Source organism: Salvelinus fontinalis, chromosome 4 (genome assembly GCF_029448725.1).
Source record: "Salvelinus fontinalis isolate EN_2023a chromosome 4, ASM2944872v1, whole genome shotgun sequence".
In the NCBI taxonomy this organism is placed as follows: domain Eukaryota; kingdom Metazoa; phylum Chordata; class Actinopteri; order Salmoniformes; family Salmonidae; genus Salvelinus; species Salvelinus fontinalis.
In genome coordinates, this window is record NC_074668.1 from 7,041,228 (window position 1) to 7,060,353 (window position 19,126).

The 19,126-nt window shown below is 44.2% G+C and overlaps 1 protein-coding gene across 1 annotated transcript in view; it reads left to right on the forward strand.

The window, feature by feature from the left end:
• LOC129853027 (phosphatidate cytidylyltransferase 1-like) overlaps positions 1-19,126 on the forward strand; it is a 144,267-nt gene that overhangs the window by 43,433 nt on the left and 81,708 nt on the right. Inside the window, exon 3 of the mRNA XM_055918663.1 lies at positions 14,813-14,909. Within this exon, the coding sequence (XP_055774638.1) occupies positions 14,813-14,909 (97 nt within the window). The remainder of the gene's footprint in view (positions 1-14,812; positions 14,910-19,126) is intronic.

The following is a 19,126-nucleotide window of genomic DNA, read 5'->3' on the forward strand; positions in this document are numbered from 1 at the left end:
TAGTCCAGCATTATAGAGTAACGAGGTGGGAGGGACACCACATTAGTCCAGCATTATAGAGTAATGAGAGGTGGGAGGGACACCACGGTAGTCCAGCATTATAGAGTAACGAGAGGTGGGAGGGACTCCACATTAGTCCAGCATTATAGAGTAATGAGAGGTGGGAGGGACACCACATTAGTCCAGCATTATATAGTAACGAGAGGTGGGAGGGACTCCACATTAGTCCAGCATTATAGAGTAACGAGAGGTGGGAGGGACACCACGGTAGTCCAGCATTATAGAGTAACGAGGTGGGAGGGACACCCCATTAGTCCAGCATTATAGAGTAACGAGAGGTGGGAGGGACTCCACATTAGTCCAGCATTATAGAGTAACGAGAGGTGGGAGGGACTCCACATTAGTCCAGCATTATAGAGTAACGAGAGGTGGAGGGACACCACATTAGTCCAGCATTATAGAGTAACGAGAGGTGGGAGGGACTCCACATTAGTCCAGCATTATAGAGTAACGAGGTGGAGGGACGCCACATTAGTCCAGCATTATAGAGTAACGAGAGGTGGGAGGGACACCACATTAGTCCAGCATTATAGAGTAACTAGGTGGAGGGACGCCACATTAGTCCAGCATTATAGAGTAACGAGAGGTGGGAGGGACTCCACATTAGTCCAGCATTATAGAGTAATGAGAGGTGGGAGGGACACCACATTAGTCCAGCATTATAGAGTAATGAGAGGTGGGAGGGACACCACATTAGTCCAGCATTATAGATTAACGAGAGGTGGGAGGGACTCCACATTAGTCCAGCATTATAGAGTAACGAGAGGTGGGAGGGACACCACATTAGTCCAGCATTATAGAGTAACGAGAGGTGGGAGGGACACCACATTAGTCCAGCATTATAGAGTAACGAGAGGTGGGAGGGACTCCACATTAGTCCAGCATTATAGAGTAACGAGAGGTGGGAGGGACTCCACATTAGTCCAGCATTATAGAGTAACGAGAGGTGGAGGGACACCACATTAGTCCAGCATTATAGAGTAATGAGAGGTGGGAGGGACACCACATTAGTCCAGCATTATAGAGTAACGAGGTGGAGGGACGCCACATTAGTCCAGCATTATAGAGTAATGAGATGTGGGAGGGACACCACGGTAGTCCAGCATTATAGAGTAACGAGGTGGAGGGACGCCACATTAGTCCAGCATTATAGAGTAATGAGAGGTGGGAGGGACACCACATTAGTCCAGCATTATAGAGTAACGAGGTGGAGGGACGCCACATTAGTCCAGCATTATAGAGTAACGAGGTGGAGGGACGCCACATTAGTCCAGCATTATAGAGTAATGAGAGGTGGGAGGGACACCACATTAGTCCAGCATTATAGAGTAACGAGGTGGAGGGACGCCACATTAGTCCAGCATTATAGAGTAACGAGAGGTGGGAGGGACGCCACATTAGTCCAGCATTATAGAGTAATGAGAGGTGGGAGGGACACCACATTAGTCCAGCATTATAGAGTAATGAGAGGTGGGAGGGACACCCCATTAGTCCAGCATTATAGAGTAACGAGAGGTGGGAGAGACACCACATTAGTCCAGCATTATAGAGTAACGAGAGGTGGGAGGGACACCACATTAGTCCAGCATTATAGAGTAACGAGAGGTGGGAGGGACACCACATTAGTCCAGCATTATAGAGTAACGAGAGGTGGGAGGGACACCACATTAGTCCAGCATTATAGAGTAACGAGAGGTGGGAGGGACACCACATTAGTCCAGCATTATAGAGTAACGAGAGGTGGGAGGGACACCACATTAGTCCAGCATTATAGAGTAACGAGAGGTGGGAGGGACACCACGGTAGTCCAGCATTATAGAGTAATGAGGTGGGAGGGACACCACATTAGTCCAGCATTATAGAGTAACGAGAGGTGGGAGGGACATCACATTAGTCCAGCATTATAGAGTAACGAGAGGTGGGAGGGACACCACGGTAGTCCAGCATTATAGAGTAACGAGAGGTCGGAGGGACTCCACATTAGTCCAGCATTATATAGTAATGAGAGGTGGGAGGGACTCCACATTAGTCCAGCATTATAGAGTAACGAGAGGTGGGAGGGACTCCACATTAGTCCAGCATTATAGAGTAATGAGGTGGGAGGGACTCCACATTAGTCCAGCATTATAGAGTAATGAGAGGTGGGAGGGACTCCACATTAGTCCAGCATTATAGAGTAATGAGGTGGGAGGGACTCCACATTAGTCCAGCATTATATAGTAATGAGAGGTGGGAGGGACAACACGGTAGTCCAGCATTATAGAGTAACGAGAGGTGGGAGGGACACCACGGTAGTCCAGCATTATAGACTAACGAGAGGTGGGAGGGACACCACGGTAGTCCAGCATTATAGAGTAATGAGAGGTGGGAGGGACACCACATTAGTCCAGCATTATAGAGTAACGAGAGGTGGGAGGGACACCGCATTAGTCCAGCATTATAGTGTAACGAGGTGGGAGGGACACCACGGTAGTCCAGCATTATAGAGTAACGAGGGGTGGGAGGGACATCACGGTAGTCCAGCATTATAGAGTAACGAGGTGGGAGGGACACCACATTAGTCCAGCATTATAGAGTAATGAGAGGTGGGAGGGACACCACGGTAGTCCAGCATTATAGAGTAACGAGAGGTGGGAGGGACTCCACATTAGTCCAGCATTATAGAGTAATGAGAGGTGGGAGGGACACCACATTAGTCCAGCATTATATAGTAACGAGAGTTGGGAGGGACACCACGGTAGTCCAGCATTATAGAGTAACGAGGTGGGAGGGACACCACGGTAGTCCAGCATTATAGAGTAACGAGGTGGGAGGGACACCCCATTAGTCCAGCATTATAGAGTAACGAGAGGTGGGAGGGACTCCACATTAGTCCAGCATTATAGAGTAATGAGAGGTGGGAGGGACACCACATTAGTCCAGCATTATAGAGTAATGAGAGGTGGGAGGGACTCCACGTTAGTCCAGCATTATAGAGTAACGAGAGGTGGGAGGGACACCACATTAGTCCAGCATTATAGAGTAATGAGAGGTGGGAGGGACACCACATTAGTCCAGCATTATAGTGGGAGGGACACCATATTAGTCCAGCATTATAGAGTAACGAGAGGTGGGAGGGACACCACGTTAGTCCAGCATTATAGAGTAACGAGAGGTTGGAAGGACACCACGGTAGTCCATAATTATAGAGTAACGAGAGGTCGGAGGGACTCCACATTAGTCCAGCATTATAGTGGGAGGGACACCATATTAGTCCAGCATTATAGAGTAACGAGAGGTGGGAAGGACACCATTAGTCCAGCATTATAGAGTAACGAGAGGTGGGAGGGACACCACATTAGTCCAGCATTATAGAATAACGAGAGGTGGGAGGGACACCACATTAGTCCAGCATTATAGAGTAATGAGAGGTGGGAGGGACACCACATTAGTCCAGCATTATAGAGTAACGAGAGGTGGGAGGGTCACCACGTTAGTCCAGCATTATAGAGTAACGAGAGGTGGGAGGGACACCACGTTAGTCCAGCATTATAGAGTAACGAGAGGTGGGAGGGACACCACGGCAGTCCAGCATTATAGAGTAACGAGAGGTGGGAGGGACACCACGTTAGTCAGCATTATAGAGTAACGAGAGGTGGGAGGGACACCACGGTAGTCCAGCATTATAGAGTAACGAGAGGTGGGAGGGACACCACGTTAGTCAGCATTATAGAGTAATGAGAGGTGGGAGGGACTCCACATTAGTCCAGCATTATAGAGTAACGAGAGGTGGGAGGGACACCACATTAGTCCAGCATTATAGAGTAACGAGGTGGGAGGGACACCACATTAGTCCAGCAATATAGAGTAACGAGGTGGGAGGGACACCACATTAGTCCAGCATTAAAGAGTAATGAGAGGTGGGAGGGACACCGCATTAGTCCAGCATTATAGAGTAACGAGAGGTGGGAGGGACACGTCATTAGTCCAGCATTATAGAGTAATGAGAGGTGGGAGGGACACCACATTAGTCCAGCATTATAGATTAACGAGAGGTGGGAGGGACTCCACATTAGTCCAGCATTATAGAGTAACGAGAGGTGGGAGGGACACCACGGTAGTCCAGCATTATAGACTAACGAGAGGTGGGAGGGACACCACGGTAGTCCAGCATTATAGAGTAATGAGAGGTGGGAGGGACACCACATTAGTCCAGCATTATAGAGTAACGAGAGGTGGGAGGGACACCGCATTAGTCCAGCATTATAGTGTAACGAGGTGGGAGGGACACCACGGTAGTCCAGCATTATAGAGTAACGAGGGGTGGGAGGGACATCACGGTAGTCCAGCATTATAGAGTAACGAGGTGGGAGGGACACCACATTAGTCCAGCATTATAGAGTAATGAGAGGTGGGAGGGACACCACGGTAGTCCAGCATTATAGAGTAACGAGAGGTGGGAGGGACTCCACATTAGTCCAGCATTATAGAGTAATGAGAGGTGGGAGGGACACCACATTAGTCCAGCATTATATAGTAACGAGAGTTGGGAGGGACACCACGGTAGTCCAGCATTATAGAGTAACGAGGTGGGAGGGACACCACGGTAGTCCAGCATTATAGAGTAACGAGGTGGGAGGGACACCCCATTAGTCCAGCATTATAGAGTAACGAGAGGTGGGAGGGACTCCACATTAGTCCAGCATTATAGAGTAATGAGAGGTGGGAGGGACACCACATTAGTCCAGCATTATAGAGTAATGAGAGGTGGGAGGGACTCCACGTTAGTCCAGCATTATAGAGTAACGAGAGGTGGGAGGGACACCACATTAGTCCAGCATTATAGAGTAATGAGAGGTGGGAGGGACACCACATTAGTCCAGCATTATAGTGGGAGGGACACCATATTAGTCCAGCATTATAGAGTAACGAGAGGTGGGAGGGACACCACGTTAGTCCAGCATTATAGAGTAACGAGAGGTTGGAAGGACACCACGGTAGTCCATAATTATAGAGTAACGAGAGGTCGGAGGGACTCCACATTAGTCCAGCATTATAGTGGGAGGGACACCATATTAGTCCAGCATTATAGAGTAACGAGAGGTGGGAAGGACACCATTAGTCCAGCATTATAGAGTAACGAGAGGTGGGAGGGACACCACATTAGTCCAGCATTATAGAATAACGAGAGGTGGGAGGGACACCACATTAGTCCAGCATTATAGAGTAATGAGAGGTGGGAGGGACACCACATTAGTCCAGCATTATAGAGTAACGAGAGGTGGGAGGGTCACCACGTTAGTCCAGCATTATAGAGTAACGAGAGGTGGGAGGGACACCACGTTAGTCCAGCATTATAGAGTAACGAGAGGTGGGAGGGACACCACGGCAGTCCAGCATTATAGAGTAACGAGAGGTGGGAGGGACACCACGTTAGTCAGCATTATAGAGTAACGAGAGGTGGGAGGGACACCACGGTAGTCCAGCATTATAGAGTAACGAGAGGTGGGAGGGACTCCACATTAGTCCAGCATTATAGAGTAACGAGAGGTGGGAGGGACACCACATTAGTCCAGCATTATAGAGTAACGAGAGGTGGGAGGGACACCACGTTAGTCAGCATTATAGAGTAATGAGAGGTGGGAGGGACTCCACATTAGTCCAGCATTATAGAGTAACGAGAGGTGGGAGGGACACCACATTAGTCCAGCATTATAGAGTAACGAGGTGGGAGGGACACCACATTAGTCCAGCAATATAGAGTAACGAGGTGGGAGGGACACCACATTAGTCCAGCATTAAAGAGTAATGAGAGGTGGGAGGGACACCGCATTAGTCCAGCATTATAGAGTAACGAGAGGTGGGAGGGACACGTCATTAGTCCAGCATTATAGAGTAATGAGAGGTGGGAGGGACACCACATTAGTCCAGCATTATAGATTAACGAGAGGTGGGAGGGACTCCACATTAGTCCAGCATTATAGAGTAATGAGGTGGGAGGGACACCACATTAGTCCAGCATTATAGGGTAATGAGAGGTGGGAGGGACACCGCATTAGTCCAGCATTATAGAGTAACGAGAGGTGGGAGGGACACCACATTAGTCCAGCATTATAGAGTAACGAGAGGTGGGCGGGACACCACGGTAGTCCAGCATTATAGAGTAACGAGAGGTGGGAGGGACTCCACATTAGTCCAGCATTATAGAGTAACGAGAGTTGGAGGGACACCACATTAGTCCAGCATTATAGAGTAACGAGGTGGGAGGGACACCACATTAGTCCAGCATTATAGATTAATGAGAGTTGGAGGGACACCACATTAGTCCAGCATTATAGAGTAACGAGGTGGGAGGGACACCACATTAGTCCAGCATTATAGAGTAACGAGAGGTGGGAGGGACTCCACATTAGTCCAGCATTATAGAGTAACGAGAGGTGGGAGGGACACCACATTAGTCCAGCATTATAGAGTAATGAGAGGTGGGAGGGACACCACATTAGTCCAGCATTATAGAGTAATGAGAGGTGGGAGGGACACTGCATTAGTCCAGCATTATAGAGTAATGAGAGGTGGGAGGGACACCACATTAGTCCAGCATTATAGAGTAACGAGAGGTGGGCTGGACACCACGGTAGTCCAGCATTATAGAGTAACGAGAGGTGGGAGGGACTCCACATTAGTCCAGCATTATAGAGTAATGAGAGGTGGGAGGGACACCACATTAGTCCAGCATTATAGAGTAACGAGAGGTGGGAGGGACTCCACATTAGTCCAGCATTATAGAGTAACGAGAGGTGGGAGGGACACCACATTAGTCCAGCATTATAGAGTAATGAGAGGTGGGAGGGACACCACATTAGTCCAGCATTATAGAGTAATGAGAGGTGGGAGGGACACTGCATTAGTCCAGCATTATAGAGTAATGAGAGGTGGGAGGGACACCACATTAGTCCAGCATTATAGAGTAACGAGAGGTGGGCTGGACACCACGGTAGTCCAGCATTATAGAGTAACGAGAGGTGGGAGGGACTCCACATTAGTCCAGCATTATAGAGTAATGAGAGGTGGGAGGGACACCACATTAGTCCAGCATTATAGAGTAACGAGAGGTGGGAGGGACTCCACATTAGTCCAGCATTATAGAGTAACGAGAGTTGGAGGGACACCACATTAGTCCAGCATTATAGAGTAACGAGGTGGGAGGGACACCACATTAGTCCAGCATTATAGAGTAACGAGGTGGGAGGGACACCACATTAGTCCAGCATTATAGAGTAATGAGAGGTGGGAGGGACTCCACGTTAGTCCAGCATTATAGAGTAATGTGAGGTGGGAGGGACTCCACGTTAGTCCAGCATTATAGAGTAACGAGAGGTGGGAGGGACACCACATTAGTCCAGCATTATAGAGTAACGAGAGGTGGGAGGGACACCACATTAGTCCAGCATTATAGAGTAACGAGAGGTGGGAGGGACACCATGGTAGTCCAGCATTATAGCGTAACGAGAGGTGGGAGGGACACCGCATTAGTCCAGCATTATAGAGTAACGAGAGGTGCGAGGGACACCCCATTAGTCCAGCATTATAGAGTAATGAGAGGTGCGAGGGACACCACATTAGTCCAGCATTATAGAGTAACGAGAGGTGGGAGGGACACCGCATTAGTCCAGCATTATAGAGTAACGAGAGGTGGGAGGGACACCACATTAGTCCAGCATTATAGAGTAACGAGAGGTGGGAGGGACACCACATTAGTCCAGCATTATAGAGTAATGAGAGGTGGGAGGGACACCACATTAGTCCAGCATTATAGAGTAACGAGAGGTGGGAGGGACACCATGGTAGTCCAGCATTATAGCGTAACGAGAGGTGGGAGGGACACCGCATTAGTCCAGCATTATAGAGTAACGAGAGGTGGGAGGGACACCGCATTAGTCCAGCATTATAGAGTAACGAGAGGTGAATTGGATTGCGGAGGCAGCAAGGCGGCAGCACAGTGATCAGTGACGCTCCTGTACCCGTCTCTGTACACCAGTTTATTCCTGGATTGTAGTATGTCTATCCCGTGTGTACAATCAAGTGTATTTAGCCTGTCTAGATTTATGTACCAAACATTAATGAGTATTGGGCCATTGAAAAATGGTTGGTTTTGGCTTTGTACTTCAACACTTTAGATTTGAAATGATACAATGAGGATAAATCGTCAGCTTTAATTTGAGGGTATTTTCATCCACATCAGGTAAACCGTTTAGAAATTACACTACTTCCTAGCCCCCCCCCCCCCCCCCTCCATTTTAGGGGACTTAGAAGTAGGTATTAAAGAAGTAAAACGTTTAGTATTCGGTCCCATATTCCTTTAAATAATAACATGGTATACTGGTTTGGAGGTATGATATTTGTGCGTCCAACTTTCTCACTTATCGTTATTCACGATTCATTCAGGATTATCTGTAACCATGGCAGCATCCACATTAATATAGAAGTGTTCAGAAACAGATTCTATTCTTTATAGTGAATTTGTCCAATACTTTTGGTCCCCTAAAATGGGGGGGGGGGGGGGGGGCGGACTACTATGTACAGGAAGTACTGTATTTTCTAAACGATTCAGCCGATATGGATGAAAATACCCTCAAATTAAAGCTGACGGTTTGGACTTTAACCTCGTAGTCATTGTGTCATTTTCAAATCCAATGTGCTGCAGTACAGAGGCAAAACTACAAAAAATGGGTCAATGTCCCAATACTGTTGGAGCTCACTGTAGGCAGCCAATGACCGATAGCTTTGGTCAACTGTAAATACAGGACAGCTTGGTTTTAATGACTGTGTAGAGATATTGGGGGTTTATAACTTGATGTGTGTCTGTGTGTATTGATGTGCTGTGTGTATTGATGTGCTGTGTGTATTGATGTGTCTGTGTGTATTGATGTGTCTGTGTATTGATGTGTCTGTGTGTATTGATGTGTTTGTGTGTATTGATGTGTATTGATGTGTATTGATGTGTATTGATGTGTATTGATGTGTATTGATGTGTCTGTGTGTATTGATGTGTATTGATGTGTCTGTGTGTATTGATGTGTCTGTGTGTATTGATGTGCTGTGTGTATTGATGTGTCTGTGTGTATTGATGTGTCTGTGTGTATTGATGTGTATTGATGTATCTGTGTGTATTGATGTGTATTGATGTGTATTGATGTATCTGTGTGTATTGATGTGTATTGATGTATCTGTGTGTATTGATGTGTATTGATGTGTCTGCGTGTATTGATGTGTATTGATGTGTCTGCGTGTATTGATGTGTGTATTGATGTGTGTATTGATGTGTCTGTGTGTATTGATGTGTGTATTGGTGTGTGTCTGTGTGTATTGATGTGTGTATTGATGTGTCTGTGTGTATTGATGTGTGTATTGATGTGTGTATTGATGTGTGTATTGATGTGTGTATTGATGTGTGTGTGTGTATTGATGTGTGTGTGTGTATTGATGTGTGTGTGTGTGTATTGATGTGTGTGTGTGTGTATTGATGTGTCTGTGTGTATTGATGTGTCTGTGTGTATTGATGTGTCTGTGTGTATTGATGTGTCTGTGTGTATTGATGTGTCTGTGTGTATTGATGTGTCTGTGTGTATTGATGTGTGTATTGATGTGTGTATTGATGTGTGTGTGTGTATTGATGTGTGTGTGTGTATTGATGTGTCTGTGTGTATTGATGTGTCTGTGTGTATCTGTGTGTCTGTGTGTATCTGTGTGTACTGGTGTGTGTTGATGTGTCTGTGTGTACTGGTGTCTGTATTGGTATTGTATTGTGTATTGATGTGTATCTGTGTGTCTGTCTGTATTGATGTGTATTGATGTGTATCTGTCTGTATTGATGTGTATCTGTGTGTCTGTCTGTATTGGTGTGTATTGATGTGTGTCTGTGTGTATTGGTGTGTGTATTGGTGTGTATTGGTGTGTATCTGTGTATCTGTCTGTATTGGTGTGTGTATTGATGTGTCTGTGTGTATCTGTGTGTATTGGTCTGTGTGTATCTGTGTGTATTGATGTGTATTGGTGTGTATTGGTGTATCTGTCTGTATTGGTGTGTATTGGTGTATCTGTCTGTATTGGTGTGTGTATTGATGTGTCTGTGTGTATTGATGTGTCTGTGTGTATTGATGTGTCTGTGTGTATTGATGTGTCTGTGTGTATTGATGTGTGTGTGTGTATTGATGTGTCTGTGTGTATTGATGTGTCTGTGTGTATTGATGTGTGTGTGTGTATTGATGTGTCTGTGTGTATCTGTGTGTCTGTCTGTACTGGTGTCTGTACTGGTGTGTATTGATGTCTGTATTGGTGTGTATCTGTCTGTATTGGTGTGTGTATTGGTGTGTATCTGTCTGTATTGGTGTGTGTTGATGTCTGTACTGGTGTGTGTCTGTTTGTACTGGTGTGTGTGTGTATCTGTCTGTATTGGTGTCTGTACTGGTGTCTGTATTGGTCTGTGTGTATCTGTCTGTATTGGTGTCTGTACTGGTGTGTGTATCTGTGTATCTGTCTGTATTGGTGTGTGTATTGATGTGTCTGTGTGTACTGGTGTTTGTGTTGGTGTCTGTACTGGTGTTTGTACTGGTGTGTCTGTCTGTATTGGTGTCTGTACTGGTGTGTATTGATGTTTGTACTGGTGTGTCTGTCTGTATTGGTGACTGTACTGGTGTGTATTGATGTCTGTACTGGTGTGTCTGTCTGTATTGGTGTGTATTGATGTGTGTTTGTGTGTATTGGTGTGTATCTGTCTGTACTGGTGTTTGTATCTGTGTGTACTGGTGTCTGTATCTGTGTGTACTGGTGTTTGTATCTGTGTGTACTGGTGTCTGTATCTGTGTGTACTGGTGTCTGTACTGGTGTTTGTACTGGTGTGTCTGTCTGTATTGGTGTCTGTACTGGTGTGTATTGATGTCTGTACTGGTGTGTCTGTCTGTACTGGTGTCTGTACTGGTGTGTATTGATGTCTGTACTGGTGTGTCTGTCTGTATTGGTGTCTGTACTGGTGTGTATTGATGTCTGTACTGGTGTGTCTGTCTGTACTGGTGTCTGTACTGGTGTGTATTGATGTCTGTACTGGTGTGTCTGTCTGTACTGGTGTCTGTACTGGTGTGTATTGATGTCTGTACTGGTGTGTCTGTCTGTATTGGTGTCTGTACTGGTGTGTATTGATGTCTGTACTGGTGTGTATTGATGTCTGTACTGGTGTGTCTGTCTGTACTGGTGTCTGTGTATCTGTGTATTGATATCTGTACTTGTGTGTCTGTCTGTACTGGTGTTTGTGTTGGTGTGTGTACTGGTGTTTGTGTTGGTGTCTGTACTGGTGTTTGTACTGGTGTGTCTGTCTGTATTGGTGTCTGTACTGGTGTGTATTGGTGTCTGTACTGGTGTATCTGTGTGTATTGATGTGTGTATTGGTGTCTGTATTGATGTGTGTGTGTGTATTGATGTGTGTGTGTGTATCTGTGTGTATTGATGTGTGTGTATTGATGTGTGTGTATTGATGTGTGTGTATTGGTGTGTGTATTAATGTGTGTGTGTGTATCTGTGTGTATTGATGTGTGTGTATTGATGTGTGTGTATTGATGTGTGTGTATTGGTGTGTGTATTGATGTGTGTGTGTGTATCTGTGTGTATTGATGTGTGTGTATTGGTGTCTGTATTGATGTGTGTGTGTGTATTGATGTGTGTGTGTGTATCTGTGTGTATTGATGTGTGTGTATTGATGTGTGTGTATTGATGTGTGTGTATTGGTGTGTGTATTAATGTGTGTGTGTGTATCTGTGTGTATTGATGTGTGTGTATTGATGTGTGTGTATTGATGTGTGTGTATTGGTGTGTGTATTGATGTGTGTGTGTGTATCTGTGTGTATTGATGTGTGTGTATTGATGTGTGTGTATTGATGTGTGTGTATTGGTGTGTGTATTAATGTGTGTGTGTGTATCTGTGTGTATTGATGTGTGTGTATTGATGTGTGTGTATTGATGTGTGTGTATTGGTGTGTGTATTGATGTGTGTGTGTGTATCTGTGTGTATTGATGTGTGTGTATTGATGTGTGTGTATTGGTGTGTGTGTATTGGTGTGTGTATTGATGTGTGTGTGTGTATCTGTGTGTATTGATGTGTGTGTATTGATGTGTGTGTATTGATGTGTGTGTATTGGTGTGTGTATTAATGTGTGTGTGTGTATCTGTGTGTATTGATGTGTGTGTATTGATGTGTGTGTATTGATGTGTGTGTATTGGTGTGTGTATTGATGTGTGTGTGTGTATCTGTGTGTATTGATGTGTGTGTATTGATGTGTGTGTATTGATGTGTGTGTATTGGTGTGTGTATTAATGTGTGTGTGTGTATCTGTGTGTATTGATGTGTGTGTATTGATGTGTGTGTATTGATGTGTGTGTATTGGTGTGTGTATTGATGTGTGTGTGTGTATCTGTGTGTATTGATGTGTGTGTATTGATGTGTGTGTATTGATGTGTGTGTATTGGTGTGTGTATTAATGTGTGTGTGTGTATCTGTGTGTATTGATGTGTGTGTATTGATGTGTGTGTATTGATGTGTGTGTATTGGTGTGTGTATTGATGTGTGTGTGTGTATCTGTGTGTATTGATGTGTGTGTATTGATGTGTGTGTATTGATGTGTGTGTATTGGTGTGTGTATTGATGTGTGTGTGTGTATCTGTGTGTATTGATGTGTGTGTATTGATGTGTGTGTGTGTATCTGTGTGTATTGATGTGTGTGTATTGATGTGTGTGTGTGTATCTGTGTGTATTGATGTGTGTGTATTGATGTGTGTGTATTGATGTGTGTGTATTGGTGTGTGTATTGATGTGTGTGTGTGTATCTGTGTGTATTGATGTGTGTGTATTGATGTGTGTGTATTGATGTGTGTGTATTGGTGTGTGTATTAATGTGTGTGTGTGTATCTGTGTGTATTGATGTGTGTGTATTGATGTGTGTGTATTGATGTGTGTGTATTGGTGTGTGTATTGATGTGTGTGTGTGTATCTGTGTGTATTGATGTGTGTGTATTGATGTGTGTGTATTGATGTGTGTGTATTGGTGTGTGTATTAATGTGTGTGTGTGTATCTGTGTGTATTGATGTGTGTGTATTGATGTGTGTGTATTGATGTGTGTGTATTGGTGTGTGTATTGATGTGTGTGTGTGTATCTGTGTGTATTGATGTGTGTGTATTGATGTGTGTGTATTGATGTGTGTGTATTGGTGTGTGTATTGATGTGTGTGTGTGTATCTGTGTGTATTGATGTGTGTGTATTGATGTGTGTGTGTGTATCTGTGTGTATTGATGTGTGTGTATTGATGTGTGTGTGTGTATCTGTGTGTATTGATGTGTGTGTATTGATGTGTGTGTATTGATGTGTGTGTATTGGTGTGTGTATTGATGTGTGTGTGTGTATCTGTGTGTATTGATGTGTGTGTATTGATGTGTGTGTATTGATGTGTGTGTATTGGTGTGTGTATTAATGTGTGTGTGTGTATCTGTGTGTATTGATGTGTGTGTATTGATGTGTGTGTATTGATGTGTGTGTATTGGTGTGTGTATTGATGTGTGTGTGTGTATCTGTGTGTATTGATGTGTGTGTATTGATGTGTGTGTATTGATGTGTGTGTATTGGTGTGTGTATTAATGTGTGTGTGTGTATCTGTGTGTATTGATGTGTGTGTATTGATGTGTGTGTATTGATGTGTGTGTATTGGTGTGTGTATTGATGTGTGTGTGTGTATCTGTGTGTATTGATGTGTGTGTATTGATGTGTGTGTATTGATGTGTGTGTATTGGTGTGTGTATTGATGTGTGTGTGTGTATCTGTGTGTATTGATGTGTGTGTATTGATGTGTGTGTGTGTATCTGTGTGTATTGATGTGTGTGTATTGATGTGTGTGTGTGTATCTGTGTGTATTGATGTGTGTGTATTGATGTGTGTGTATTGATGTGTGTGTATTGGTGTGTGTATTGATGTGTGTGTGTGTATCTGTGTGTATTGATGTGTGTGTATTGATGTGTGTGTATTGATGTGTGTGTATTGGTGTGTGTATTAATGTGTGTGTGTGTATCTGTGTGTATTGATGTGTGTGTATTGATGTGTGTGTATTGATGTGTGTGTATTGGTGTGTGTATTGATGTGTGTGTGTGTATCTGTGTGTATTGATGTGTGTGTATTGATGTGTGTGTATTGATGTGTGTGTATTGGTGTGTGTATTAATGTGTGTGTGTGTATCTGTGTGTATTGATGTGTGTGTATTGATGTGTGTGTATTGATGTGTGTGTATTGGTGTGTGTATTGATGTGTGTGTGTGTATCTGTGTGTATTGATGTGTGTGTATTGATGTGTGTGTATTGATGTGTGTGTATTGGTGTGTGTATTGATGTGTGTGTGTGTATCTGTGTGTATTGATGTGTGTGTATTGATGTGTGTGTGTGTATCTGTGTGTATTGATGTGTGTGTATTGATGTGTGTGTGTGTATCTGTGTGTATTGATGTGTGTGTATTGATGTGTGTGTATTGATGTGTGTGTATTGGTGTGTGTATTGATGTGTGTGTGTGTATCTGTGTGTATTGATGTGTGTGTATTGATGTGTGTGTATTGATGTGTGTGTATTGATGTGTGTGTATTGATGTGTGTGTATTGATGTGTGTGTATTGATGTGTGTGTATTGATGTGTGTGTATTGATGTGTGTGTATTGATGTGTGTATTGGTGTTTGTGTCTCTTTTTCCAGATGGAAGAACTGCTGTATACGAGGGGTTCTATCCATGGCCATGATATCAGGATTCTTCATGATGATCTACCTGGGACCTATCATGCTCATAGTAGTGGTATGTAGCTTCATAACATGTTCATAGTAGTGGTATGTAGCTTCATAGCATGTTCATAGTAGGGGTATGTAGCTTCATAACATGTTCATAGTAGTGGTATGTAGCTTCATAACATGTTCATAGTAGTGGTATGTGGCTTCATAACATGTTCATAGTAGTGGTATGTAGCTTCATAACATGTTCATAGTAGGGGTATGTAGCTTCATAACATGTTCATAGTAGTGGTATGTAGCTTCATAACATGTTCATAGTAGTGGTATGTAGCTTCATAACATGTTCATAGTAGGGGTATGTGGCTTCATAACATGTTCATAGTAGTGGTATGTGGCTTCATAACATGTTCATAGTAGGGGTATGTAGCTTCATAACATGTTCATAGTAGTGGTATGTAGCTTCATAACATGTTCATAGTAGTGGTATGTGGCTTCATAACATGTTCATAGTAGTGGTATGTAGCTTCATAACATGTTCATAGTAGGGGTATGTAGCTTCATAACATGTTCATAGTAGTGGTATGTAGCTTCATAACATGTTCATAGTAGTGGTATGTAGCTTCATAACATGTTCATAGTAGGGGTATGTGGCTTCATAACATGTTCATAGTAGTGGTATGTGGCTTCATAACATGTTCATAGTAGTGGTATGTAGCTTCATAACATGTTCATAGTAGTGGTATGTAGCTTCATAACATGTTCATAGTAGAGGTATGTGGCTTCATAACATGTTCATAGTAGTGGTATGTGGCTTCATAACATGTTCATAGTAGTGGTATGTGGCTTCATAACATGTTCATAGTAGAGGTATGTAGCTTCATAACATGTTCATAGTAGTGGTATGTGGCTTCATAACATGTTTATAGTAGTGGTATGTGGCTTCATAACATGTTCATAGTAGGGGTATGTGGCTTCATAACATGTTCATATGTTTCTATTTGGGCTATTTATTATTATGGGCAATTTGCTGAACAATAGACTATTCAACCTTTACTGAATTGTCTAATAGCTGAGCTAGGTGTGAACCCCCCTTCTCCAACCTGAGCTAGATGTGAACCCCCCCTTCTCCAACTTGAGCTAGGTGTGAACCCCCCCTTCTCCAACTTGAGCTAGATGTGAACCCCCCCTTCTCCAACCTGAGCTAGGTGTGAACCCCTACTCCCCAACCTGACCTAGGTGTGAACCCCCCTTCCCCAACTTGAGCTAGGTGTGACCCCAACCTGAGCTAGGTGTGACCCCCCCCTTCCCCAACCTGAGCTAGGTGTGACCCCCCCTTCCCCAACCTGAGCTAGGTGTGACCCCCCCTTCCCCAACCTGACCTAGGTGTGACCCCCCCTTCCCCAACCTGAGCTAGGTGTGAACCCCCCTTCCCCAACTTGAGCTAGGTGTGAACCCCCCTTCCCCAACTTGAGCTAGGTGTGACCCCCCCCCCCCCCTCCCCAACCTGAGCTAGGTGTGACCCCAACCTGAGCTAGGTGTGACCCCCCCCTTCCCCAACCTGAGCTAGGTGTGACCCCCCCTTCCCCAACCTGAGCTAGGTGTGACCCCCCCTTCCCCAACCTGAGCTAGGTGTGAACCCCCCCTTCCCCAACCTGAGCTAGGTGTGACCCCCCCCCTTCCCCAACCTGAGCTAGATGTGACCCCCCCCCCCTTCCCCAACCTGACCTAGGTGTGACCCCCCCTTCCCCAACCTGACCTAGGTGTGACCCCCCCCTTCCCCAACCTGAGCTAGGTGTGAACCCCCCTTCCCCAACCTGAGCTAGGTGTGACCCCCCCCCTTCCCCAACCTGAGCTAGGTGTGACCCCCCCCCCCCTTCCCCAACCTGAGCTAGATGTGACCCCCCCTTCCCCAACCTGACCTAGGTGTGACCCCCCCTTCCCCAACCTGACCTAGGTGTGACCCCCCCTTCCCCAACCTGACCTAGGTGTGACCCCCCCCTTCCCCAACCTGAGCTAGATGTGACCCCCCCCCCCTTCCCCAACCTGAGCTAGGTGTGACCCCCCCCTTCCCCAACCTGAGCTAGATGTGACCCCCCCCCTCCCCAACCTGAGCTAGGTGTGACCCCAACCTGAGCTAGGTGTGAACCCCCCTTCTCCAACCTGAGCTAGGTGTGAACCCCCCCTCACCAACCTGAACTATATAGGTTTTATGCAAGTGTTGCACACCAACAGATGGAGAACCTACACCAGTCGAGCAATTCAGTTCAACAATAATCTTCATTTTAATTTGACTAAGAGGGCTTAATTGGAGTCTTTCTTCGGAGCCTAGACCTATATAAATTAGCCTACCTCAGCCAGTTAAGTTATGAGGCTTAATAGAGGTAGTTTTTTTATTTTTTATTATTAGGCCTATTTAAAATTGCAACTGGTCAAAAATGTAGCCGCCTACATAAAACAATTTGAAAGAAAAAATATTCTGCACGTTCGATGTAAAACAATGTAACTAATAATTAAAAGCGCACATTTGTAAATCCTAAACTCTAAAAGTAATTGGAAAGGTAGATAACAAATGATTTGTGACATTACGATAAAGAATGTAAACAACATGTAAACAACATGCTGTGTTTTTTTATTTACAGTAGTGATGGACAACTGGAGGCATTTTGAAAACCGGTTTTCAAACACTTGTTTTTCACAAGTGTACTGTAGTACTGTAGCAGGTATATTACTGTAGTACTGTAGCAGGTATATTACTGTAGTACTGTAGCAGGTATATTACTGTAGTACTGTAGTACTGTAGCAGGTGTAGTACTGTAGTACTGTAGCAGGTATATTACTGTATTACTGCAGCAGGTGTAGCCCATCATGCTAATGTTTCCTATTAACAGGACAATATACTTTTTATAGCCCGGCTACTGTAGTGAAAATCCCTCAACGTGCAATGTATTCGATGCTTAAGTTCTCTAAAGTGTTACATTTCTAACTCAAAACAGCAGCACAGTATTTCTTCATCAACATCTTTATACTTTCGTTCATAAAATAACGAGAAAAGACATTCAAATGCAGATGTTTATTTAAACTACATTGTAGTCGTCACTTCCACCCAGCTCCACGACCGCGGGTAAAACCTTGCTGAGATGACCAATGTAGGTGTTGTTGTCGTCCGTTTCTCCAGCCAAAACATCTCGATGGCCTTGACCAGTTCATCTTTTGCTTGTCGGCAGAGTTACGGATGAATGTTTTCAGTTGATGACAAACAAGTTCGATCTGGTTTAAATCTGGACACCTACATGTAGAGATGAGAGAATTTTTTATTTTTTTAGATGTACTGTAGGCCTACCAAGGTGGTGGTAGGTGGTGTACGTCTTTTATTTATTTAACCTTTATTTTACTACGTAAAGGTCTACTTCCTCTGCTGGCGTCTTGACCCAGTTTATGCCCTCATTTGCAATGCAAACCCGGGCGGCACTGTGTTTTGGGTCGTTGTCTGCATTTCGGAGAAGAGAAATATACATTTAGCCAAATAGTCAACATTAGGTACAATGATAAAAATATACATGTAAATAGGCCTAAACGTTACAAAATATTGCTATAATCCTACCACGACGTGGTCCCAGAAACACCTCTCTGACCTGCTCTGAGACGAGCATGGAGAAACGAAAATGTTCCATGATATTCTTAAGATAAATGTGTTGACTGGTCTTGATAAATCAATGAGATTTTTATTTTCTCTTAATCTCCATTTGGGTATTGGTTAGACTATAATTAGAAAATTAGGATGTAGAAATGATATGCTCTTAGTATAATCTTTATATAATTAGGAGCTTAAGACAAAATTCTTATTTACATGGACAGCCTACTACTTCCTCCCCGTCGGGGAATTGAACCCCGGTCTCCCGCGTGCCCTGCCCACACAACACAGGGATTTTTTTGCTAAATAGCCCAGTACTGTACTCACGACCGTCACGTTGTACAGCGCCAAATTTTCCCGTTCCATCCTAATGGAAACCCTGAGGGTTTTCGTTTTTCTTGGAATAGAAACACCATAATATTTCTTAAAATCAATCTCATGTACTATGTTATTACAAAAAGCGTTTTCTGGTAATGTCAAAATGGAAGACTAAATCAAATGCTTCTTTAAGATGCCCTCTGGTGGGCAAACTAGCACTAACTTGTATTAATAACAGAAAAAAATGGCTGACAATTAAATAACGTGCCACAGAATGCTCCTGCAGTATGACAAAACTTTTAATAAAGGAGGAACCAAAGATAGTCTACTAATAT